General features: G+C 43.6%; 1 protein-coding gene across 4 annotated transcripts in view; it reads left to right on the top strand.

Annotated features, from left to right (window-relative positions):
• The window catches only part of DPYD (dihydropyrimidine dehydrogenase), a 701,931-nt gene that overhangs the window by 322,962 nt on the left and 351,535 nt on the right, over nucleotides 1–27,434 (top strand). For all 4 annotated transcript variants that reach the window (XM_019479122.2, XM_006265262.4, XM_014599709.3 and 1 more), the window contains 3 exons: nucleotides 9,657–9,764; nucleotides 14,987–15,156; nucleotides 21,223–21,433. In XM_019479122.2, the coding sequence (XP_019334667.1) occupies nucleotides 9,657–9,764; nucleotides 14,987–15,156; nucleotides 21,223–21,433 (489 nt within the window). The remainder of the gene's footprint in view (nucleotides 1–9,656; nucleotides 9,765–14,986; nucleotides 15,157–21,222; nucleotides 21,434–27,434) is intronic.

The following is a 27,434-nucleotide window of genomic DNA, read 5'->3' as shown; positions in this document are numbered from 1 at the left end:
TTTTGCTGGTGGAATGCTGTCTCCATGGGTTGGGAAATGATTTCAGCATACTCTAATTTGGGACCTGGGCAGGTGCCCCTCTCATCCACTCCTAGTTGTGCTTCTTTGGCTACCGTGCCTTTACTCCATTTTTAGCTTTCATTCCAGCCCCTCCCTCATGTTTTTTTTGTTGTTGAAAATTTTACTGATTTAGTACCTTGACAAGCATTGATTTTATTTGGTGCAGGATCCAGCTGGATTAGGTGCATTTTTCTACATGCCAATACCTTATACTTCATGTGCATTACATTTAGACATTGCCTACTGCAGAGGTTTGCAACCTTTTTTACTAAGTGTACCCCCAGCACCCATATGTGGAGCGGGGGGGGGGGGTGGAGGGGGAAGGGTGGTGCACAGCCAGATGAAGATCGGAAGCAGCATGGGGTGGTGGATGATGGCTGCCACCACATACAAGCTTCTTCCCCCACACTTTCTTATCCAGCTATCCCCAGGGCTCCATGCTGCGCCTGAACCTCCACTCTCACAGAGGGGAAGCCCCATGCTGGACTCTTCAGGGAAATGGGCAGGGCTCCCTCCACTCCCAGCAGAGTACAGGGACTGTGTAGCTGGCAGCAGAGGAGACAGCAGGCTCCAGTGCAGGGCTGTCTTCGCTGCCAGGGCTGGAGCTACAGGCATGAGGAGTAGAGCCTCGGGGATAAGACAAGCTCTGCTCCCTCCCTGCATGCAGCACTGGTCAGAGCCACACCTACATCAGGCATGAGTGCCCTGATGTCCATGACTGCTGCTTCTGCCAGGCAGTGGGGGCTTCATGCCATGGAGGGAGCGTGTGGGGGTCCCTACACCCTGTCCAGCTGAGCTCTGTGCTCCTACTGCCCCTCTGGGGGGAGGAGGAGGAGGAGGAAGAGTTCCCCCTGTATGGAACAGAGCCTCCCCTGCCCTGGGTAGGGAGGGGTGGAGGGAAGAGTCCCCTTCTGGGCCTGGGCAGCATCCCATAGAGCCCCCCCTCCTCACTCCGCAGCAATGAGGAGAAGCAGGGGGAAGAGTCCCTCTTTGTGGATGGGCAGCCTCACAGATCCCATCTCCCCACCCCATGGTGGTGGCAGGGGAGGAGGAGAGAAAAGTGCCCCCCCTCCCCCAGCACCAATCAGGGCACACTATCCCACTCCTGCAGGGCCAGGAAGAGGGAGGAGGGGGAGGAGTTCCCTTCTGGGGCCGGGCAGTCCTGTGTGCCCAGGTTGCTCCAGGTGTCAGCGAACCACTGGGTTGGGCCTGCTGGGGCCTGGCCACCCCCTCTCCCCTCAGTTCAGCTTCCCTGTGGGGTGCCCGGGTTCCCTGCTTTAGCGTCCTCAGGCTTCTGGCTTGAGCCACTGCAGGCACGTCCCAAATGTCTATTCACTTGCAAACTGGTTCACTCTCTGTAGACCAGACTAACTTGCAAAGATTGAATCAATTCATGCTCAGGCTTTTTGAATGTCTGTCCGTAGCCCAAGTGAGAACAAAGAGCAAACTGTGGCAGGGAGCAGATGCCATATTTTTATAAAAAGGTTACAGCAAAACAGGAGTCTAACCTGTGTTTTCCAAAGCCGTGATTATAATAGATAATGACTTTAGAAAGGAAACAGTGGGCATGGTATGAGCAGATAGCAACATCTTTGCAGCTGAGACACTAAAGTTACAAGTCTTCAAGAGGAGGTGATGGATAGCAATACTGTGAAACAAAATGTATGGAAAAATTAACAGTACTTGGGCCAGAGGATGTTTTTTTGGAGATACCTGACACCAAAAGGAGATACCTGGAGACAGGAGGAAGGCCAAAATGTTAGGGATAAAGGAACAAGCTTGCTTCCTGCACTATAACTAGCCAAGAATGTGAAGGTCCACATTAGTTTTTTTAGAGCTGAACTACATCTCTTGTGCAAGCTGTTACTGTTTTCACATGATTCATTTTTCCTTTTGCTATTCTTAATAAGTCTTGATTTTACTACCGCCTATGAGGCTTGAGTTTCTTGTTTGAACCTTGCCTCCTGTGAAATGTGTAGGAGGTTGTTCTCTGAAAGAAGCAAATCTTATTTGGCAGAATTGAGGGTGGGATCCAAAGTTACAGAAGGCTTATGTCTGTAGGCTAGAAAACAAATTGCATAACCATTAGGGCTGTGTGAAACAGCACCATTTTGTTTCAACTTCCTTTTCACCGTTTCGAAAGGACAGTGTTTCGTTTTGATGTTTCATTTAGTTTTAAAGCACCGTTCTGTTTCATTTTGTCGAAACTTTGACTGTTTCGACGCTGTTTCAACGTTTCACCCATAGGCTATAATGGGGAATCACAAAACTGCCTGTAACATTGTCATTTCTTGCCTGATTTGAATGAAAACAGCAGGGATTCAAATGAAAAGAGCAGCCTGAGGCCACAAAGCCTGTCAAGTTTCAAAGAGATAGGTGCAGGGGTTTCTCGGAAACTGTACCTCAAGCTGCTGACAAGCAAAACTCGTGACGTGACTTTGTGTGTGTGTTAAGGCATGCCCTTACTGGTGCTGGGGCCTCTACAGGCACAGAAGTGTGCCCCAATCAGGCATCCTCCTCCCTTATAGCCTCAGTATGGTCCACCACTTTAAATAACAACAGATAAGTAAATAACAACAGACTCTGTTCCATGCTGAAGGGGACTCTTCCCCCCCACTCCTCCTCCCAGGGTGGGGAGGGTGACTCTGTCAGGTGCTGGATAGGGACTCCTCCTCCTCCTCCCCTTCCCCCACCCCCTATCCCAGGGCTGGGAGGAGGCTGCTCCGTGCAATACTGCCTGGCCCCAGAGCAGGGGTGGGGGCAGGAGGAGGCTTTGTTCCATGTTAGGGGGAACTCTTCCTCCTAGTGCAGCACAGTAGCACTAGCATCTCAGGTATCCAAACTGACACAGAGCCTTTCTTTCCACACCAAACACACCAAGTGCCCTGATGGAAAATACGTAGGAGACACGAAGCAACAACTGCGCACCAGAATGCGCACACTCTGAAAATCTATCAAAGATAAGAACAGAACACCACCTGTCTCCAATCTCTCAGGCCTGATCCCCAGAGGGAATTTACAAACCACTTTTCACAGATGAGCCTATGAACTGCACTTCATCAACCTCCTAGGTACAGAAACTCATGGACTCAATATAGATAGTGGAATTCTGACACACTACAACCTGCTAGACATCTGACTCCCCAGGTACCTCTCCATTTTTACCTGCACTGTTTCATCCCTCTTCTCCTGCACCCCCCAGCCTGTCCCTTACCCTGTGATGCCTCCATTTCCATTTTCAGTGACTGGCTTTCTTGCCTGCATTGCATGCCAGCCTATGGCTTCTTTACTGTTTCTTCCATCCAGGACCAGTACCACACACACACACCAACTGCAGGTGATTCCTCAGCGTGACAAAGGGTTTTCAACCTGAAAGCTGGCATCCCTGGCAGCTAAACTGAGCCCACTTGGAGCCTCACAACTCTACTGCAACCAGCAAGCCTCAGACCTGTCAAAGACATGATAGATCTGGGCTTTCCCCAGCCAGGTCTGTGTGTGTGCGTGAGGTGGCTGGAGGTTATGGTACCTCCTATCCGCCTTTCACCAGGGAGATCCTCTGTCCTGACATTTCCTGGGGCTGCCATGCCACCAAAGGGTCCCACCAGGCCTCCTGACACTGATAGAGTGCAGTTTTAGTGGTCACGCCCAGGACCTGTGGTCTCCTCCTTCCCCACACCCCCAGCCCATACCTCCAAGTTTGTCCTAGCATGGGAGCTCAGCAGGGACATGTACTTCCCCTGCTGGCTGGTGATACAGTGAGTGCTGCCTCCAGCTCTGAGAGTCAAGTATTAAATGATTTTTTAAAAATGGAAAAAAGGAAATAGGTGCAGATGGAGTGAGGAGGGTGGCACTTACTCCATCTGCACCTGGATCTTGGGGAATCCCAGCAGTGGAAGGTTCACCTTGAGGAACACCAGGTGCTCTACCAAACCAGGATCCAAAGAGGTGTGGTGGGGTGTCATTACATCACCAGCAAAGCTGGACACCCTCTTGCTTGGAACACTGGTTGGTGGACAGGACAGGTGTTGCCAGGCAACCATGGCCAGATCCGGCCACATCTGGCTGTGGCTTGCCCAGTAGGCCAAGGGGTTGCACAGCAGTGGCTCCATGTCCTCAGTGAGATAGGCAGCCACCAAAGCCTGAGTGCTACCTGCCTGATGGTGAGGTCTGGTGCCTCTGGACCCCACGATAGAAGCCATGCTCTTGGCCCATATTGGCAGCACCTGTGGTGGAGGAGGAGACTGGCTGGTGAATGGCATGCTGGCATGGGACAGTGGATCCTCCTCTTACACGTCCCCCTTCCTCCGCCTTTCTGCCTCCCTGACTCTCTTCACCAGCACCTCCATCCACTGACCCAGGGTTTTGCTTTTGCATGTGCTGATGGTCCCCTTCATTCTCAGGTTACACATGGCAGCCAGCACGTGGACCATACTAGACCGCAAGGGATTAAGCCATTTCCTGATGCCCTTTTTCAGCTACCTCACCAGTGCCTGCACGTCTGGTGACAGTGGCTTGCCCTAGCCAGGAACATTGATCTCCTGGAACTTCTCCATTTGGTTCTGAAGTTCCCTCACTGCAGGGATCACGTGGCTAAGGAAGGCACTGCCAGTGCTGAAGCTCTTGTGGCCTCGGAAGGGCTTGAGGACCACCAAGATCGGGGAGATGGTATGCCACTCAGCTCTGTTAAGGGGGCTGCTTATCCCAATCTCCCCAGGCAAGGCCATCCAATGGATGGCCTTCTGTTGCTCCACCAGTCTCTCAAGCATCAGGTATCTGGAGTTCCACTGAGTCTCCACATCCTGCATGATTTTGTGCTGAAGGTTGTTTAGCTCACCTTTCCATCCACCTTTCCCCCACTGTTCCAGGCTGGCCTGCCTCTGCTTTGGGGGGATAAGGGCTTTGGAGTGAGAAGGGGACTTCTTTTTGGGCACACTCCCACTGGTGCTTAGCTGAGGAGGAGCAAGGACAAGGGGGTAGTGCCTTTTGAGATGTGTCAGCATCCCTGTGGTGCTCATATGTTTTGTTCCCTTGCCTCAGCTGGTTTTGGCTTGGCAGTGCAGGCAGATAGCATATGTGGGATCATCTGCCAGCTCAAAATGATCCTAGACTGCACTACCCCCTCACTTCTAGGGTGCAGGTGTGGCTGCCTTTTCCCCCTCCTCAGCAAGCAGAGGCACAGCAACAGGAGGAGCAGACTCAGCTGAGCCACTTGCCTCCACAATCTCTACCTGAACCTCCTCTGAAGTGCCTTCTGAGGAAGGAGACCTGGCTCTAGGGGAAACTTTATGTAATGCATTACATACAATTATCTACATACACGTGTATTTATGTAATGTATGTATGTATGTATTTATGTAATAAAATATATAAATGTATGTAGTATGTGTTCCTGAATAAATTCTATGTTATAATATGCAATATATGCTGTGATTCCCTGCACAGTGAATGAAATGCTCACTGTGAGAAAAAGCACAGATTTGTTTTCTGGGGGAAAAGAATTATTATAGACTAACAAAAACAAAAAGATGATTTTGGTGGAGAAATAAATTGAAAGGAATTAATGAATATAATAATAAAATAAAAGCAAAAGGTATTGAATCCCACTTGCTAGGAACAGGCAAGCAAGTAGGAAATGATAGCCTTTGTCTGACACTGCTGAGCTGCTGGAATACACAGCTGAGTAACTGACCCCAAGGCAAAAAGTAGCTTAGTTTAAACAATGTTGCTTTTTATGCTGTTTTTCCATCCCTCCCCCAGAGTACTGGGATTGGAAGGGACCTCAGGGAAAGATCACAGCCACTGGCCAGCTACACAGTCAGTATCAGAGCAGTCCTTCCCCCCGCTTCCCCCTCCCTCTCTTTACTTTCTGTTTCCCTGCAGGCAAGCCCAGCTTTGAAACTCGAAACATTTAAAAATGTTTTGACTGCCCTTGTTTCATTTTGAAGCCTTTTGTTTCATTTCGATTTTGCTGTTTTGAGCTTGAAATTAGTCGAAACAGCATTGAAATGATACAGCTGGCAAAATTTCGCACAGCCCTAATACCTGTTTCCTGGTTCCATCAGGACAGCACCAAAAGCATTGATGAAGCCACAGCTCTAGGTAGTTTCTTGTCAGATAGACAAGGGGTCCCTTAGTGCAGATGAAAGAAATATCTGTTATTGTTAAGCTTTGGTGTATGTACTACACAGAAGATTTTGAAATGATCTACTGTTTGGGGACAGGAAAAGCCAGCTATTAAGTAAGATAGGTCTTGTTGATGGCTTTCACATGGATTTGGAGAGAAGATAAAATACTGAGGTTAGTCTCTGAGAAAAACCTAAAGGGAAAGGCTTAGGTATTTCCAGTGGGTGTATATTGTTGTATATAGCTACTGGCCATTTGGTACGAGTGTGGGAATTTGCTCTTAAGAGATCTCTATAATTTATCTTTAAAGGAAATTCCCCCTTGGTGTAGAGGAATCTGCAAATAACCTCTCTCTTGGATTGTTATATTGATCTAAATTGTATGTATCATTGGTGACTGTTTTTTCTCTAAATTCTCTCTCTTCTGTGCAACTCTTTTGCTCTAAACTCTGTTTCCCCTGTGTAGTTATTTTTCTCCAAATTATCCCTCTCCTAGGTGGCTGCTGGCTATTTATCAATATTTGATCTTTCTCTGAAAGTGTATTTCTGCTGGGTGGCTGTTTATTACCAAAGGGTGTCTCTCCAGGGTGGCTATTGGCTCTGCATCAGTTCTTGAACTCTTTCTTTCCCCTGTCTCATGGGTGACCTACCAGCTGTAAAAGGTACTCTCTCTCTCTCTCTCTCTCTTAACAAAGGTAATTAATTTTTTGCATGGCAAACATCTCTTTGAAAGATGATGCATTAGAATCCAGTACAGTCCCTGTGAAAGCACAGGAAAAGGCTGTAACTGTGCCAGCCATATACAAGAATGGAGGGAAGAATCTCTGTGCAGGTCCTTCGAATGTAAATATCACAAAATTGGTTTTCCTGGAGCAGTCTGCAAAATGAAAATAGCAATACAAATAGCAGCAAATGCCACCTACAGAATTGGAGCCCTTGCATTTTATTGTGCTTTCATAGCAGCCAGCCTAAAAAGTCTTAGACCAAAGTCATCATTGATCCAAATCCATTAGTTTCAGCAGTAGTGGACCAGTGATGAATGCAGCCCATTAACATTATAATTTGGCTTGATTCTGCTCCAGTTGCAGTCAGTGAGAGTTAAGTCATTGATGTTAATCAAAGCAGAATTGCAGAATCAAGGCCAGTTAGAGAAAATCTGAAATGCCCCCCCAAAACAGTTTGGTTTGGAGAGTTTGTACATATTTTTATATAGGGAAGAGAGAAATTAGGCCCATACACTTCCTGCTATCCTGGCTCAACCTCACACTAGTTTTGCAACTAGAATGAGGATGAAATATGTCCTCTGAGTAAAGTTGTGTAAGATACAGTAGCTCAACTCACTCCCCCACTTCTTGAGCAGAAGACTAAGAATTGAGAGAGAGAGAGGAGAGCAGAATGCTGAAGGGCCTCTTACTGTGTCTTGGGCATTTTAAAATGATAATGTGTAGGAAGGAAACAATCACAACCTATACAATTTTAGGTGTATTTCTTATACATATTTTACACACTTTAATAAATATACATCAGATATACCTGCCAGCAACTCAGCATATCCATTATTCACTGTTCATTACTTCATATTCCAACTGCCTGGGGACTTGTGATGTTCAGGGGGTCATGACAGGTTATACCTTCAGTTTGCACAAGTGTTTTCTTACCTGATTTTTCTCAACATCCAGCTACAGACATGTAGTATTTTCCACCCCAAGTCATGAGTCATGAAAATTGCTTAAGGAAGAGCAAGAGTTTTGTCTAAAAATCCTCAGATTTTTTAAATAGATTTTCTTTATTATTTGCTTTCAGTTTTGAGCCTTAAGGGTTCACTCAGGTCCTGTTTGCAAGATTTTCTTTGAAATCACTGGGATTAGAAGGATTACTTTTTATTTTGTCCTCTGCTTCCTTGCCCCCAATCAAGTGATCCACTTGAGTCCAGGAGCTGGGTCTGTGAGGAAAACTCCAAGTTTCATGGGACTCATAATAAAATATTGGGTTCATATAACTGAGGCCTGACCTTATGATGCAAGGAAGCAGTTTTGTATGGCTTCAGTGAAACAAGATTGCCTAAAGTCTTCTCTACCTAGAGGAAGATTTCTCTCACTTTATTGCTATTTCCCAGTGAATTGACTGGGGCTTCCCAGAGGCAACCAGCATGACTTAGTTTATAAACACATGTCTTCCTTAGAGCAGGATCAGCTGTGTAAGGATACATCCTGGAACAGATGTTGCCTGTTTTCCCACAGGATTGGGCCCCTGCCATTCCCAGGGCTTCAGGGGTCCAATTCTGCAGGACAGCTGTAAACAGGGGAACTGACTTGGGGCATGCCTTTGCAAATGGGGGAACGTTTCCCAAGGTGTATCCCAAGTTGGGGTGCAGTAGTGCTATATGCATACCCTGCCAAGGGATTTCTGGCCTGTGCTTCTGCAAGCAGGGGTACCTGAAGTCCTAAGAGCACCTGCCTGGGGTTCACCCATTTGCAGAGGTGTGTAACAAGTATGATATGTAAACCTGGGAAATCTCCAGCCAGGGGATTCCAAGGGCATGCTTGTACTAGCATGAACCTTGGTGGGAGATCCCAGGGCTTCAAGGGCCTGTTTGTACATATCCTGGGAATAGTCCTGTAGGGGAATTCCCAGGGTGTGCAGGATCAGGCCCCTGAAGCCTCGGGAATGCTTGCCTGTGGCACGTGGAGATCTCAGGCAGCTTTGGACTGCCTGCACTCTCACGTAAGTCCACCACAAAAAAACAGCACACATTTATACCATTTATTGTTGTGGCCACAATTTTAGGGATTTGTGGCACTACAAAGGGCATGGGCATCCATTTGCTTGTGGTTTCTGCCTCCACAAAAACCATGTGTGTTTTCATTCTTAGATAACTGAAGGAGCAGAAAAGGTAACATGCAGTGCTCAGGGCTGGGGCAGTTTATTTACTCATCTGAGTTGTACCATTGACTTCAGTTGCTGTCTACATCAATCAATATACTCATACAGTGTTTTATTAATGCATGGTTTACGTTCAAAAGTCAAAACCGTTGTTGAAAACATCTGGATAGATCATTCAGTTTAGATGAAAAACAACAGTCTGTTTTATCTGCTACCTAAAGGCCTGCATAGCAATAGGAAATGTTATCTTTTCGTTCAGCTGTAAAATCTCTCTATCAGGTATAAGTATGTGATATTAATAACTGTTAATAAATGGGCAATAAGGATTTACAGGTTCCATAAAAAAAAATTCACGAATGCCCATTGATGATGTCTAAGTGTCCTTAAGTAGGGTAGATATACAGCTTTGCTAATCAGGCTCCTTCCTAATTGATTAAACTGATTAATGTTGTGATGTTCTTTGGAAAAGTTCTACAGTTAAGTGTAAAGAAGCTGGAGGGCTTCAAGGATGTTTCTGCCTTGCTTGTTTCTTGTTTCATAGTCTTTGAAGTTTTCAAAGAAGTTATGACATGTTTAAAATGTATGCCTTAGGTTTACCGGAACCAAACAAAGACCATATATTTGAAGGATTGAGAACAGATCAAGGCTTCTACACATCTAAAGATTTTCTACCACTGATAGCAATGGCAAGCAAACCAGGTATGTGCACACATGTGTATTTGTTGGATAAAATTCAGTAGATGGTTGGCAATTTCATTATTACTCCCTGGAGTTGCGCAGTGTACAGGCATGTGTAAAATCGTACATCCAATTAAGGAGCGCTTATAAATACAGAGGCATATCTGAGGTTGGTGCTTCTCAGGTGGTAGGGTACAACCTTTTGGAGAGGAGGAATAGAGGAGAAGAAGCCTCCCACCTTTTAGCCCAGTACCCTCATGGCTTTGCCCAGGGAGTGAGCCTTTGGTCCTTTGCCCAGGGAGTGAGCAAGTTTTACTGCTGGTGGTTACATGTGTACCTGGATTATCCTATTCTGCCTATCAGAGGCCTGCTTGGGCATTGTGTACTGCATGGTGGTTTCAAAAGGCAGAATTGGTAGCTGGGCTGCATGTGGAATCAGTGGCTTGTGGGCTGGTAGCTCAGTGACTGCTTTTTTTTGCTCCTCCCTCCATTCCTCTAACTCAGCACAAGGGGCTCATGCCGCAGTCACCCTCCCTGCATCCCCACTATATTACTGCTGATGCTAGCAGAAAAAGGATCCAAAACTGTGTGTGTCACAAAAAATAAGCTTGTGCAACTACATAAGAGTCACTTAGGCACATTGAGGTGAAATAGGACTTGGGCTATGGTCCCTGCAGTCTTTGTATAACACAAGGCAAGAGAGGGATACAGGGAGTCAGGGAGATCATATTAGTCAGCATGGTACATGGTGACCTTAGGTTGTGGTTTGCATTGTGCCTTTTCATATGTTAAGAATGTGCTTCTCTAAAATAAATTACCACATGGCCAGGCATGAAAATGGTAATGTGTTAGTAATATGGGCTGCTTACAGATGCTTAAAAAAAAAAACACCCAAAAAACTCCCTTTACTGGAAGAAGCAGCGCTTTAGTTCGTCCTGGCTCCTCAGTGTCTGTATAGATCTAGTGATTCAGCAGGGTTTTTTGTGCTTTTATCTAAAGCTATAAGATAAAAGCACCAAAACCCCCCCACTAAAAGTGCCCAATATATACAAACTTTGGGCAAGCTGGGTCCAACTAACACAGTGCCTCATCAGGGCATGTGCTGGGGTGAGCATGGGAGCATGCCAAGTTTAAAGGAAAGTACCTTTTTTTTTTAAGTCTGCAAGCAGCCATGGTGATGTCTACATTCGGTTGTATACTGTGCAGGCTGTATACTGTAGTCACACCATCATCATTTGGAGAGTGAATCACTCTAGTACATTAACAAAGAATGTGGCTGCCTCCTTGTTTAGATTTTCACAGAAATAGAGGCTTAAATAAGTTAGTTGCAACAAATTTATTTTCTGCTTATAAAAATGTAGCAAGTTCTTCCTTTTTACTTCAAATTATCTATATTCCAGAGGGAAAAAGCCCTGCCCATCCTTTCTCCGCTACGAGAACTAGATTATTTCTTTGTCTGCTTTTAATCCAAAAATAAATTTAGAAACAAAAAAAAATATGGGTGTGGAGAAGACTGCTTTGTAAAGAAAGACTTACAGACATATAAATCATTTGTTGTTCAACAAGGAAAAACTAAACCCACAACAAATGAAAACCACAACTCTACCACTGCTATAAAATATACAGGCTTATATTATATGATTTTTTTTTTTAAAACAACCTATATAACAATTTGTGTACTTAAAACATAAGAATTTGAAGGACTAAAGTCTAAGTCCATTGAAAATGGCCTGAGAGTGCACACCCTTTTTGCCAGGATAAATCATGGAGTGCATTAGTGTCAATCAAAAAAGAGTTAGGATCAACTTTGAAGAAACAAACTAGTTTCTATGACTTCTATAACTTATTTTTGTCTTTAGACAGCAGTTTGATATGCTCTGTTAATTAATTGTATCTTTTTAATTATGTTGATTCCACCTCAAACTATTTAAAATACAGATTCTGAAAATAAGACATTTTTTCTCCTCTCATTTCCAGGATGTCAGATTTCCAGTTGTTTGAATTGCCAAGGCTAAGTAAAAATACTACATTTACTCGAATAGATGATGACCCTGATTATAAAATGATACCCAAATAATTAGATGTTGTATATAGAAAATGTATACATTTGCCAAAATTTTCCAGGTATATAATCTAATTATTGGAGGTTTGCCTTGAATTTATCCCCCTCCAAAAGTTACAGCAGGGAAGATAAACCTGGGAGGTCAGTTAGCCCCTTTGATCTCTGCTTCCCTCCAAACTTTTCCCTAGGCAGCCCCTTTACCCCTCATTACTGTCAACCTCTGCTCTCCCTGAGCACGTGGGTTGCCTATACATGTACACTTAGGCTGTTTTGATGCACTGTAATTACAATGCATTGGAGCAGACTCAATTAATCAAATCTGCTGGAGTGTAGTAATTAGTGCACTCCAGCAAACTCCAGTGTCACATGTAACAATGTCCCCACACTGAAAAATGGTGTCAGGGACATTTAACTAAAGCTCATTTGACGAGCTTTTGTTAAAGTGCCCCTGCCACCATTTTTCATGAAGTCATTCAGAATTGATGTGTGTAACCCTTTTTTGAAACCGCTACAAGTTTTAGCACAGGTACTCCAGAAACACACTTTTAAGCAGCACCTACTTGTATACAGTACAAACTATGTGTGATATTAGTCCAAGGCCAAAGGCTTGTGATTTACCATATAACTCATTGGGCTCGGCCTCACCAGAGTCAATAGGATTTCAAGCCATGGTGATCCCCCAGCACTGCTCAGTATATGTGTATACTCCCGATACCCCCCCCAAAATCTATGTGCTAATTAGGCTCCCACTTATGACTGGAACTGGATGTTCTTATTACAAATCCTGGAATGCTCCAAAAATGTATATACAAATGAGGGCACAGGGCAAGCTTTACCTCATGGAGGGTGGGGCCACGCTAATCATATGTTCAAGGCTAAGAGAGGGGGTGACAGAGGGATTCTGGGTGAACTGTTTAGGGCACTGTTTGGTGATGTTTGCTGGCATTTAAGGCTGGTGGTTAAATAGCCGTGGGAGTTAAGAAGAAGTCAACAGGTATTCAGTGTAGTGGTTCACCATGACTTGAAAAGGTCTCTGCTGAGGGGGACTGTGCTTAATGGTCACTACCATCTAGTCTATTCAGATTGGCTGCACTAGTGTATCCTTATGGTAGGTTCCCATCAGCATGTTTGCCCACTTTAGGTCAAGTGTTTTATTGTCCTGCTCAGTATTGGCTGCATTTAATCAATCTCATAGTTGGTTTCCATTGCTGAGCACATGCTGTTTTGGCAGCAGTTTAATGATAAACGGTGTATTTAATGAGGTTTCCTTGTATGATCACAAAAAATGTGATTATAAGATGAGCAGATTTTTCCCCCATGCCAATTGGAGAAGGAGGGGGAGGAACCTTGTCTTGTCTTCGAGTAAATATGGTAATATTTTCTGTTTAATTGCAAGATTTGACCCAAGCTATCTTTTTATTTCCACCCCATTTTTTATTAACTTATTTTTCCCAAATTAGTTCTAAGTAAATCAATGTCCTCATTAAAATAAACAAGAGTGTGTGCATGTACCTGTGTGTGTGTGTGCGCACAAGCACGTGCATGTAAAATATAACACTGGTGCATGCGCACATATGCATACACAAAGACATACTATCAAAAACTCCATTCTTGCAAATAGATATACATGTGCTTAATTTGTATAGGTGAGTAGTCCAGTTAACTTTTAGGCCTCAATACTGCAAGTTCCTACCTGTGGGCAACCCCCCAGGCACCTATGCAGGATTGAGAAATAAAGAATTAACAGTGAAACAAAGAATTGAATGGGCATTGTGACAGATCTACTTGATCTGGAGTGGTACTTTGCTACTTGAGCTGGTCTTTCTTTCCAGGCAGGAAAGAATGGTGCCAGGAAGATACCTTACACTGCCTTATCTCATGTTGTGCTTGTGCTTTAAAAAATAAAAGTTCATTTCAGTTTCTGTCAATTTACCACCTTTCAATAGGAGTGAATTCATTTAAGAAATGTAAGAGATAAATGATTTTAGACAGAAATAGATCTATAGAAAAGTTAATGGAGGCTCTGTGACAGACACATACAGAAATATGACATTTTTTGCTATAACTCTCACACCTACTGAAAGCGAAGGGGTTTTGTGTATTAGGATGTCCTGTTTTTGTTTTTGTTTTCTTTTGCAGGTCAAAATGTAAAGAATTGTGTTCTTGAAAGAAATCAATACTTGTACTTCTATATGTTCTTGCTGTGAAAATTCACAGCTGGTATAGCATGAAGTTAAGAGTTACAGAGCACTGATTATATGGTCAACATAAACTCTTCTGAATGAAATCATCATTGACTCAGTGAGATTATAACTTCATAGTATTTATGGTATCATTAAAAAAATTATAGTAATTTGTCTAATCAACAGTTTAGTTACATTTAAGCTGATGTTAAAGTGCAATCCAATATATGGAGCACGTGCATTTAAGAATCTCTCTCATAAGTGAATCATCAAATAGAAGCCCATGGATAATGAACACCTAAAGTCATCATTTTTTCCATGTAGTTTTTTTGCAAAATAGCCTGTAGAAGCTGGTATAGGGTAAACATTTTTGCCTGAAGATCTCCTAAAAAGTATTATAGTAATAATCTTCTTACTGCTGTCATGTGGAATGGGTTCTGAGAACCATGTCATAACCAGAATATTGTTAGTGCCTTGTAAAAAATTAGTATAGCAAATGGGCACATGGTTAAACTATCATATGAGCTCTAAACAAATAAAAAAATATTTAAAAATGAAGGGTAATGCTCTTTTTAAACTACTGCTATGGTAAAGGTATGGCAATTTTTTTTTAAACTATTGCCATTTGTTTTTACTTATAGAATAATGCATAGCAGGGAAAAAAACCCAAAGTTTTGTTTTTGGCTATAAAGATCTTAAAATGATTGATTCCAATTTGGAAAGACCTACACAATCTTAAAAATGTTCTGTAGTTCATATCCCTTCAAGATAGGAAGGCACTGCTGCTGGCATACTGAGTATGAAATTATATATATGAGCATATCTTAAAAATGGGAATAAAACTGTCTTTCAATGAAGCAGAATAATTTGATAGTGACACTCCATGCTTGGAAACTGCAAGATGCAATTTTACACTTCTTTGAGTACAAGTACCTTTTGAGCTGTCATGCAGAAATGGTTTCTCTACTTGAAAATGGGGTTTTCCTTTCATCATTCAGGAATGTGTGCCTGTCGCTCTCCATTGCCATCAATACATGGAACCGTGATTGTACTTGGAGCAGGAGACACTGCTTTTGACTGTGCAACATCTGCTTTACGCTGTGGAGCTCGCTGCGTGTATGTGGTCTTCAGAAAGGGATTCACTAATATCAGGGCTGTCCCAGAGGAGGTAAAATGGAACAACTGTAACCTTCTTGTAGTAGTAATAGAAGCAATTCTATGAGGGGATCACTAATTGTTGTTCTTCATACATGGCCCAGAAGTGTATTAGATGCCTAAAATACTGTTACTAGAAATTTAATATATAAAAATGATGTTGAAATTTAACAGTGGAAACTCTTTTTGTATTATCTCTCTATCAGATTCTGCCTTCAGTTATGCTTTTGCAATTCCCTATGAAGTCAGTAAGATTTGTACTTACATATATAACGGCAGAATTTAGTCCTTTATAAACTATAACACTGGGGGAAAAGTTTAAATGCACATAGACAACCTAGAGATCAAAGAATGTAACATACGTGACTCCTTATGAGCCTTTCTAGCCTTACACGTGACTTTTCAGGAGTCTATGATGTCACAGAATGGTACCCTTCTGGGTCATATTTAGTGAATCTCAATGATCCAAGCACATTTTGGGAACTTAAAGACTTGTAGAAGTTAGTTAAAATTATTTATATGTCTAATTTGTACCAAAGCCTAGTGAGTAGTGTTATTCAGCATGTCTTTCTAACTTAATTAAATATTTTCAGTTTACCTTTGCATCAGTGTACATTCTCATGCACATGCATGTATGCAGAAACAAGCACACTGATTGGTGTGTTCACCATTTTTCTTTCAGTTAAAAATTATTACAATTTGGTGGGCTTATTCAGTTTTAATTTATGTGGCGCATACCTTGGGTTGTGGCATAGTTTACATTAATGGAACATGCAATGTACCTCTGTGATGGAACTTGTGTGAAAATGGTGCTTCCTTTGCTTCCCCTCCCTCCCCCCCAAGAGAAGTTGTACATCTTGAAGATCCAATCATTACACAAGGGGTCTAGAGGTACACAAAAAGCAATCAGTTTCTCATAGGAGAATACTCCTATTTTATTTTGCCATAAAGCGAACCCTTTAGCTACAAAGGAAGACAGGAGTTTGGGGAGGCGGTGGTGAAGAGGGCATACCAAATTAGGTGTTATGAATAGAGTGAGTTGATGTTCAGCTCCTTACTAATCAGAAATCCCTGGTCAGCGTACCAGATCTTTATTTCAGTAAATTTGTCAATTCAGAAAAGTGTGCAGTACCCTTGTGTAACGGGTGGCCTAGCTTGCTGGGTTCTGCAGGCAGGTTTTGCTCCCTGAGGAGCTCCTCAGCTAGTCCTCCCAAATAAAGCACAGGATTTGATCAGTGAAGAAACTAACAAATAAACAAAACAAAACCCTTCTGCCCTATTCCAGTACTAGGAAGCTCTGATACTTTGGTTTTGACCCCAGTGCAGCAGCCTCTCCCCTCCTTGATAGCTTGCTTGTTCTGCTCACAGCTTGCTTCCTGCATGCAAACTGTTCCCTCATTGTTTGCTGACTTTTCACTGTCTCTCCTGGGGTTTTAGGCTCTCAGTGGGACACTCCCTCATTATCCAAATGTTCAGCTTGCCCAACTGGTCTGACTGTTCCTTCTTAAAGGGACAGACCACCCTATTACAACCTGTTAGTCAAGCCAGGCAGTAGATTAGAAATTAATAAAGGAAAAATGGTCTCCACCCCAACATGCCCATTATTAAGGTTCCAAATGCTGTTGGGATGCTGTGGAGCATATAATGTACAAAAGAGATTTATCGCATAACTAGATGTGACCAAGTTGCAAATCTTTGCCTGTACAAAATACCAGTTGATCTCATGGAGAGATTTTAGAAAAAATAAAGGATATTTTTAACCCATGTTAATGTAACTCGGGGCATGGACAAACTTTCATTTGGAGCAGCTTTGAAAAAGGAAGAGAGAGCTACTGCTCACAAACATGTAGATACAAGTGAGTTAAATCACCTAAACCTTGAATGAAATAGGGTTAAATTTAGAGCAGTTTTACTACATTTGCATTACTACAGGCTCCAGCACAGACAGGGCTGTGAGGGCAGAACAGCTGCTGTGCACAGCAGCTCCCCCTCCTGTTTTGAAATCACCCCAAGTGAAGGTTTTTCTGTGTCCTTATGCTATCTAGATGATGTTAAAATCCTACTTGAAAAAATATGATGTAGCTTTAACCTGGTGGGGAGCCTAGGCCAGATAGCATAAGTTAAAATTTTGATTGCTCTTCCTTATTAGGATTTTAACCCATGGTAGTTAATGAAAACTATTTTAACATGGGTTAAAAATGCACTTTTTTCCTTGTTGAGAAAATGCCTGGGTAAGGGACTCAGGATGTGCCTCAAGGCAATAGCATAAGTATAGGTGGCAACCAGGCCATGTGCCCTAAGTGTGACTTAGAGGGAGCGCAAGACCAGAGCTATCACGGGGGCTGGCCTGGCTTGCTGTTACTGCCCAGGATGCAGAACTTTCTTGTTATGTCTGTGCCTCAAGGAAAGGAATGAAGCATCAGATTCTGCTGTAATTTACAGTAGCTTTATTCCCTCACTTTCATAAGTTTATGTGAATAAAGCTTACAGAGGAGGGAAGAAAGGCTCTATGGGGATTCTAGACACCTTAAATGTGTTATTGGGCTTAGTTCTTCACCATTTCCAGTGTTTGGGGGGGTGTTCTCAAGCAAACTCCACATGTGGCAAATGCAGTAATTCATACTGGGGACCCCCGCCCCTCCCCCAAATGCCGTTCTTAAGCTCTTGGTCTGACTGTTGTCGAGAGCAGAAGTCAGGTATGTCCTGTGCAGCTTCACTGTCTCAGTTTTGGATTTGGCATGTATGGGGCTTGCTTGAGGGCAGCACCCCAGAAACACTGGAGGAGTGGTATAGACAGACCTAAAATGATCTAGTCACTTCTGCTGTGCTATTCACTTGTAAAGGGACTTCAGAAAGTCCCATACACTTGGATGTAGCCAGTGAGAAACACTAAAACATTAAACTATCTATTACACATCCCCATTTACTAGCTCTTTTGAGACGACTATATACTGAGTTTCCAATATAAGAAATTCAGAAGGGGGCGGGGGGGGGGGGGGGCACCACCCACCTGTTTTCCAGTAGCCTTTTAGTATTTGCCCAGGACAAGGAAGACCTTGGTTGTAGGTCCTTCTCCCCTAAGGGTGATCAGCTTAGCTATTTCACTTATTAGGAGAGTAACCTAACCATCAGGCTGAAGATGAGGGCACTCTCCATCCCTCCTGCTAAATCTGAGCCTCAGGGCAGACAAAAATGCAGAAGTCATGAGATCACAAGAACAAACAAATGGCAGTCCATCTCTGTAGTCTGTTAGCTAGGACACTCTCTTAGGAAGGGGAGTCCTGGATTCCAGTACCTGCTGTAAGGTTTGTTTCTGTTTTTAACCAATCTTATATAAAATGCATGTAAAGAACAAAAAGAATGTTTCTGAGGTAGATACAGAATTGAAAATGCTGTAGATATAGCACTGAAAAAATATTTGTGACAATCCTGAGACCACCACCATTAAATCAGTGCTAAGTACACCTAGTACCCTTTTCAGGAACATACTGCAATTGGGAGAGTATCTCTGGGCACACTGCTAAAGGAAACCACCCAACATTATCACATTGTAATTTCTCCATAGGAATTTGTTGAACACAATATACATTCATTTCCTTTCTAATTAAGAATTCAAAATGAAGCCAATGTTTGTTTTTAAAAACAAAAAAGGTGGTTTCTTTGCAAAGCTTTTTATGTTCTTTCCTTACTCTTTTACTTCTGTCCCTTCATTTACATTAACAGAGGGAGTGAGAGTTGATTTTAAAAAAAACAAACCAAAAAGCAAAACCCTGCATTTTCCTTTATATTTTAATGATTAAAATATATGCTTTTGTTTTAAACAGTAAAAAGGTGTGAGAAAAATGGGGTGTGGAGAAACAGAGGTCTGCCCATGCAGAAGTACTACTACCTTTGTACAAGGCCCTGATGAGACCTCATCTGGAATACTTTGTACAGTTTGGGCCAGGGCATGCTTGTTCAAGAAAGATTCAGTTCAGACAGGAGTGGGTGCATAGAAGGGCTAGTAGGGAACTGCAGAGCCTCCATGATAAGAGGAGACTAAGAGAGCTTGCCTTGTTTAATCCTATACAGGAAGAGTGAGGGAGACATTAATGTTCTGTATAAATATATATCTATGACAAGGGGAAATGACAGGGAAGGGGAAGAGGTACTGAAACTAAAGGACAATGCTGGCACAAAAACAGATAGGTATGAATTAAACATGAATAAATTTAAGCTGAAAATTGATTGTTATAAACCAGCTTCCAGAAGTGAAGTTCTGGAGCAACAAGAAATATAACAGGTTTTAGGGTGGAGCTTGGTAAGTTTGTGAAGGGGATTGTACAGTGTGGTTGCCTGCAATACTAAAAGCCTGAATGGGCTCAAAGGCTGGTAAGATAAATATGTCCATAAAAGTTGTTTATATGTCCATTGTTATGGTGGCACAAAGCCCAAGCATACAGATATCCATGTCGCTTGTCATGTCACAAATGCCCTAAACTGTGGTATGACAAGGCCTTCTCTAGACATGCAGGTAAAGGCACAGTTGGATCTAACGTGTGAGCCACATGATCACACCTCCTGCCATGCCACACATGCATGGCAGGATGTGTGATTGTGAAATTGTGCATTACATCAAATCACACTGTATTGCTTGTGTAGGGGGAGCCTGATCTTGGGCTCCCCTGTATCAGCAAGAAGCAGGAAGCTACAGCTGGGAGCCCCCTTTACTGAGGGAGTTTCCAGCTGTGGGAGCCATGTGCAGCTGGGACCCAGAGACCCCACATCCGATGGAGCCGTGGCTCCCTGTTGCACCTCATGCACAGCTGGGACCCAGAGTCCTCACGTGCAGCCAGGACCTAGAGCCCTGTGTGGGCCCAGGAATTTCACATACCCCTGAGCTTTGTGAATCACAGCAGCCACACTTCTCAGGGATCCAGGGTCGCACTTCTGTGGCTGGGAGCCCTGTCAGCTGACAGGGGTCCCAGCTGCAGGGGAGACTCTGCTACACATGCAAATTAAAGCCAGAGGAGGGTTCCTGGGGTGTGTGTCTGGATGATGGGAGCCCAGTGTGCCTTGGTTTGCAGTTGTCCTTTAGGGTCAGCACCCTGAAGCCCCAGGAGTGGGACAACAGGCAACATCTGTGGTACCTAATAAAGTGGATCAGTTGTATCAGGGCACGTATGCTGATCTGCTTCATTTGGTAATGTCTGTTTATAGCCAAAAAGCAAAGAGATCCTTTCAATTCCTGGGAACCTATTTATTTATTTACAATCACTTTTACTGGTAAAATGTCAGTAATGGAAGTATTCTTATTGTGGATGGGGGGAAATAGCACTTTTAAAATGAACGGAAGAGTACTCTGTTTTACTTTTGAAAGTAAATGGGGTACTTTTCATGGAAATTTTCAGGATTTAAGACTTTCAGCATGTGTTCCTTTGCCCAATAAAAATTCCTTAAAATGATCCAGTGCTTTTAAATCTTCACAATTAGTCCAGTTTAGCAACAGTAAGAAAACATGAGAGAGAGTTCCAAAATGAAGAGATTTGATTGTTTTCTCTCCCGCCCCCCAAAATTAGGTGTTTTCCCATAACTTGTTGGTTTAAACAAAATTGCAGAACATGGAAAATATTAATTGAAAATGAAAATTTCCACAATAAAATGTTGTGAAAAAAGCATATTATACCTTCCTCCCTCCCACAAAAATATTAGAAAAATTTCTAATTTTTTCTACCAGCTCTACCTACTGTGTTTGGGGGGGGAGGGAGGGGGGGGTTGTTTGGTTTTTTTAATTGTCTCAGCCTCTGTTCTGGTTTGGAATCAGTACTGCTCATGTGGTAACAGTGGGCTGTTCTTAAAGGAACAACATATCATGTTACACAGGATAATTCCAGCACCACCAAAGGAGTTGTGGCAATCTAAATCAAGAGTGGAAGAATGGAAAGAAGAAAAAAATTGAAAAAAAGAAATAATAGTAGTCTACCTACATACCATACATAGACACCTTCTGCTAAATCTGGAACACTTGTTAGTATCATGGATCAAAACCTTTAATGAAGACATAATAGCATTTGTATTATTTTGATTTTTCACTCCACAGATGGAACTGGCAAAAGAAGAAAAGTGTGAATTTCTGCCTTTCCTCTCCCCTTGGAAGGTTGTGGTGAAAGGTGGACGAATTGTTGCCATGGAGTTTGTTCGAACTGAGCAAGATAAAGATGGAAACTGGAAAGAAGATGAGGATCAAATTGTCCGACTGAAAGCAGATATAGTTATCAGTGCCTTTGGTTCAATTTTAAGTGACTGTAAAGGTAATGCTTATAATAATACACTCTAACAGCTTGCTATTATTTCAGTAGTAACCACATTCAGTTTTGGGACCACTTCTTTCAGTTTTAATATTCTAAATGAAAATAGATGGATTTTATTTTCCTATTCTAAATATTGTCCCTAATTATAGCTCTACAAAGAGGTTGACTGAAGGTAGAATTGGGCCTAAATGTTCAAAAAGGATTATTAATTTAGGTCACTGCTTTAAATGTTTAGTAACCAATTGAAGACACCAAAAGAAGGCCACATTTTTAGAAGGTATAGCCTACTTGCCTTCTGTTGGGTCCCCTGTAGTGTGGCTCAAATTACAGACCCAAAAAATGAAGCCAAAATTATTACTCACTTGGAAGGGTAAGTTTATGGAGTTGTACTTAGAATGTGACAATATTACCCTACGTCATGAGGCGGGATCCCCAGGGGTGGCCGTGATGCCCCTGACGGCTCTCTGAGCATGCAAGCTCTGCCCCAAGGGCACCCTGATATCTTTCCTGCCATGTCTTTGATGGAAAAATAACTCAGGAGGCTGCCCACAAGCATCAACTTAGTCCTGGTTTGTTGAATCTTACTCAAGCTCTCTGATCTGTAGGCCCTTTGCCAGGCCTCTCTTCAGTGCACTGCTGCACGAGGCACCTCAGGCCTTAGAGTCCAATTGCATGGCTCCAACCACCCCTTTACTACACTCCATGCTCTGCTGGGGCCTTGGCCTACTTGGACTCCACCCCTTTGATATAGCTAGGCCTTCTAGCTTAGATCCACTGTGTTGGGCCCGGCTTTGAGGCACTAGCCTACAAACTCCTTTTATTACTGGGCCCCTTGCCCGTGCAGCTTGCGCCCCTCTGGCGCTGGGCTCTCCGGCCCCTTGCAACTCACGCCCCTCTGGTGCTGGGTTCTCTGGCCCCTTGCAGCTCGTGCCCCTCTGGCGCTGGGCTCTCCGGCCCCTTGCAGCTCGTGCCCCTCTGGCGCTGGGCTCTCCGGCCTCTTGCAGCTCACGCCCCTCTGGCATTGGGTTCTCTGGCCCCTTGCAGCTTGTGCCCCTCTGGCGCTGGGCTCTCCAGCCCCTTGCAGCTCGCGCCCCTCTGGCGCTGGGCTCTACAAAATCATGTGCCCCCAATGAGGCCTGCTCCTCCCCTATAAGCCTCTTCCTGGTCCACGAGTTCAAACAATAACACAAACCTAAGCCCCTGGGCTACAACATAACATTAATAATAAAAGCAGCACGCTGCCCCGTTAAGAGGGCCAACTCCCACGCTTGGAATACCAGACCCCTTTATCTCTGGGCACCTTGTAGCCCCTAGAGTCTTACTGGATTTGGAGATAGCAAAGATCAAGCCCCAGATGCCTTGGGCTGCTCTCTTATGCAGGAGCATCTTTTCCTGGCAGTTGCCATACTGCAAGTGACCCCCAGCCAGCCTCAGCCAGCTTATATGTGCCCTGGGCCCTGACTCCTTCCGGTAAGCTGGCCACCTGCAGATGCCTGCGAATACTTTGTTAGCCTGTTACTCAGGCAACCTGAAGTTGTGGGGCTTTATGTAACTGCCAGGCTCCTTTGCTAAGCTGTTTCTGTTCTTAAAGGCTCAGGCACCCTTTGGTCCCCTGTGACATACCTCCCCCCTCAACACCCTGACTCACCTGAGCAGGTCTTCACTCATTATGTCATAGACTTCTTTTCATGAGGCTTCTCTCAGCTTCCCTTTGGCTTCTTGCTAACCCACACACAGTGGGGGCAGAGGTTTTTAGGCACCTCCTGCTCACCTTTTCCCCAAGATTTCCCACTTTAGAAGGTGTTTCCTACATCGCTTTCTCTGGCGACTGGTTCGAAGCCTGCTAATCCTTGTACTTCTCTGGTCCTCCCTTGGTCCTCTGCCTTGGCTTCAGATGGCTGAAACTTTTGCCAAGGGATTGGTCTCCTGGTCCATCCCCATCCCCTGGCATAATCCCTGGGGCTTCCTGCCCCATAATAGGCCTCTTACTGGCTCTCTTTTCTCTTCAAATACCCGCTTAGTTCTGATATCAGGAAGATTTTTTTCCTTCCTAGGACCTCTATCTTCCTCTGTCTCTGGGGATGTCATCTTTTTTTTCTCTCTGGTCTGACTAGACCATATATTTGTATGTTCTGCCTCCCCACTTCTCAGGGTTCCTGGTCCCAGAACTCAATTTTTCCCTGGCCTGTGGGCCATCCATCAACCTTCCTCTACCCAGTCACATAAGCGACACCCCCTATCTTCCCTGCAAATAGCTCCTTCACCATTCACCATTTTTCATGACCTAGGAAGTTACTAATAAATATCTGGGGCCTTCTCCCAGGCCTCGGCTTCCTTTCTGTCTGGTTACCTTTAGCAGGGTAAGGCCCTTGGGATGGGCTTGATCCCTAAACAGGACTCAACAGCTTTACCCTTTCCAAAGTGTCTCTGGGTGTTTGCTCCACTCTTCTATCCTCTATGCCTCTCACTTGTTTGGCCACTGTGGCCTTAGTTACTCTCTCTTTTCTGAAGCATTTATCTGACTCGGTCTGTGCCTGGGATTAGCCCACCCTTACTCCCTGTCCTCTTCGTCTTGGGTGTTCCACCCTCTGAGTGCAGCTATGCTCAAACTGGTCCCTGCCTCCGCTTCTTACCTGAGGCTGTTCTTTCTTTTGTTTAGCTGCCATACCTGCCAGCTCCACTTCTAACTGCTGGATGCAGTCTGTTACTACCGATACCTTAGTGTTAAATTGGCTGGTAAGTTCTCCCAGCTTCTCCCTCAGTTGGTCTATTTCTGATCTGTGCTGGCTGGTCAACTTGCCCCACTTCTGATCCAGACACCCCGGCATTACTGATCAGACCTCTTCCTGTCCAGGTGGGGATCCTACTTCTAAAGGCCAATCTGTCCCTGTGTTCTTTGCTCGCTGAGCTGGCCCTCTCTCATCTTCTGGACTCCCTATGTTTGGGCATTCGGGTAGTTCCCTGCTCTCCTGAGACTTCAGGGCTCCTAGCCTTGTGGCCTCTAGCTGTTTCTTGGTCTCAATTAAGATTCCTTTCGATGCCTCTATCATCTGGAAGTGGTCCTGACCCTCTGCTCTAGCTGCTGCTACCTGTTCTGTTAAGAACAGTCCCAACAAAGCCACTTTTTCATGCAGTTGATTAGTGGCCGGAAGGGCTTGCAGCTTCCCCTCCATCTTAGCAAGCGTTGTGCATGTAGTGCTTCTCACTGCTGTCCTATTCTCACCACTGTCCTATCTTTTTGTACTAGCTTGGTCCACTTGCTCCTGTAAGTGTTTATTTTCCTGCTCTAATGATAGGACCTGATCTGTTTTGCTTTGTACATATGACTGTAGATGGTCCCATGCTATATACTTTGCTGCCTCTCTTGCCTTGCCTGCTTCCAGAAGGGTCCTCGTAGATTGTATCTTCTCTTCCGGTTGTCCTTTTTCATCTTCTGCCTTTTTCAGTCAGGCCTGTGTTTCTGCTTCAATGAAAAACAAGCTGACCTGAATCAATTTAACTTCTCTCTCCCATTCTTTGCCTGCTTCCATCTCTACTACCATCATCTTCCCTGAAGACTTTTCCAATTGAAAGTACTTCTGTTGCCAGCTGTCTAACTCCTCACACAATGCTTCTACTTGATCTTCTTCTCTTCTCTGTAGCTGCTTCTCTATGGCCTCTATAATATCTTTTGACACTTTTGCTTGTTGCATAAGGTCTTACTTACCACACTAGCTGACCATGAGATGTTTATAGATCACCTATTTTCCAAAAACCACCTTATTTTGGAAAAGTTAATCCTTTAGTGAATGGTGAATGATATACCTAAGTTCATAGATTTCATAGACATTAGAGCTGGAAGGGACATTATAAGACCATCAGGTCCAGCCCCCTGCCCAAGGGGCAAGAGTCAGCAGGGGTCAAATGATCCCAGCAAGATAGGCATCCAGATGTTTTTGAAAGTACCCAGAGTTGGTGCTTGTACCACCTCTAGGGGGAGGCTATTCCAGGCCCTGGGGACTCGGACAGTAAAGAAAATTTTCCTTATGTCTAGCTTAAAATGGTCTTTCAGGAGTTTGTGACCGTTGGAACTTGTCTTCCCATGGGGTGCCCTGGTGAACAGATGCTCTCCCAGTTCCTGATGCACACCCCTTATATACTTATTGGCTGTCACCAAGTCACCCCTGAGCCTATGCTTTTCCAGGCTGAAGAGTCCCATGTCTCTCAGCCTCTCCTTATAAGGCCTGCTCTCTTGTCCTCTAATCACTCATGTGGCTCTCCTCTGGACTCTCTCAAGCTTCTCCACATCCTTTCTGAATTGCGGAGCCCAGAACTGGACACAGTATTCCAGCTGTGGTCTCACCAAGGCCAAGTAAAGTGGGAGGATGACTTCCTGGGTCTTGCTTAAGATGCATTTGTACATGCAAGCCAGAGTTTTGTTTGCTTTGCTGGCTACAGCATTGCATTAGTGGCACATGTTCATCTTGTGATCAGTCATGACCCCCAAGTCTCTTTCGGTTTAAGTTCTTTATTTAAAGCTTAGTTTTAAATGGTGTCAAACCATTGCACTTTTTCTTCATTGTCAGATTGGTATGAAGTGTGGGGGGTTTTGCCCTTCTTCTGTAGTAAAGGGCATGGCACTTCCTGGGATCTCTTGAGAATATATTAAGAACCTTTACAGAAGCAGGTCGTTGGACACCATGGTCCCCCTGTTTTACCTGTGGTGGGTTAAGGTGTTATGTTTTGTGTTGTGCAAAGCATGAGTGTGTAGTTTTACTAAGATGTTACATTATGGATTTGCATTGGATGGTTTGAATAGAGATGAACCTGCTTCAGGCAGGTGGTTGAACTAGATGACTTATGGAGGACCCTTCCATCCCTACTTTTCTATGATTCTTTTTTATAGCACCTCACAAGAACTTAATTTGTACAACTAACTGTCATATTCAATTAATTCACTTTGCAACAAAGAGAAAATAAAAATGTTCTGGGTCCCATAATTGAAAATTGCACTGGTTGTACAAAAATCAAGTCCCCCCCACCCCTGCTTCATACATTACTAAAAGCAGTGGTTGTAGAAACAGAATTTAACAAGTAATTCCATTTTTCTTGCAAAAATAATTTAATACAGCTTGCACTTCTACTGCTGCATTGTCTCTGTAGTCTTATTTTGACATAGGAATGGTATTTTTCTAAGCAAACTGAAGCAATATAACAAATGATATAAGGGCAGTAAAATAAGCCTGAACTAAAACCTCAGATTCAGACACCACTAAAGGTTGAGAAGTGTAGGTGAATACTTTGTAGTACATGTATATCTATATGAAGAGGACATTTTCAATACTATGGTGCTGCTGTCAGATTCTGTAAACCAAACGACTCTAGCAATTAGGGAGTGTCATGATGAACATGCTGGCTTGCCTCTGTACTGGTCCAGAGCAGGCAGAGATCCAGGCTATCTTGCATATACTTACCTCATGGACTGGTGTCTGGAATATTAGGAGATGGTCATATCGGGAATCTTGGTAAATAGTAAATAAAGAGAAAACACTTGCAAACTATCCAAACTGAGCTTAGCAGCCTTTATTGCTTTCTGTCAATTATATAACAATACAGGAGGACATTTAAAAAAATTTCTACACAGATATTCATTAGAGCAGAAATAGATTATTTCGCTCATGGTTATGAGGAGTTTTCTAGACCAATTGATAGACCTGCCTTTCCAAGGAAAATAAAACAAGAGAGAGGCTTTTAAAGAACAATTTAAGAATTTCAGAATGTCTCTGAGAAATGCTAGCGGAGCTGTCTACAGCAACAACAAAATACACATTGCTTCTAATTCAATAATAGGGATGTTAAGGAGCAATGTGTATAATGTTTACTCCAGAGAAATTGTGTGCTCTATACTGCCAAGAAATAGAGGGGTGAAGTCATTCTTTTGAGAGGTATATAATTTTCATTTCATAAATGTTCACATGTTAGGCATATTAGAGATATTTTGTGATAAGTTAATGCAAACTTA

The sequence above is a fragment of the Alligator mississippiensis genome, chromosome 5, assembly GCF_030867095.1.
Source record: "Alligator mississippiensis isolate rAllMis1 chromosome 5, rAllMis1, whole genome shotgun sequence".
Lineage (NCBI taxonomy): Eukaryota > Metazoa > Chordata > Crocodylia > Alligatoridae > Alligator > Alligator mississippiensis.
Note: the sequence above shows the minus strand (reverse complement) of the source record. Positions and strands in the feature narration are given on the sequence as shown.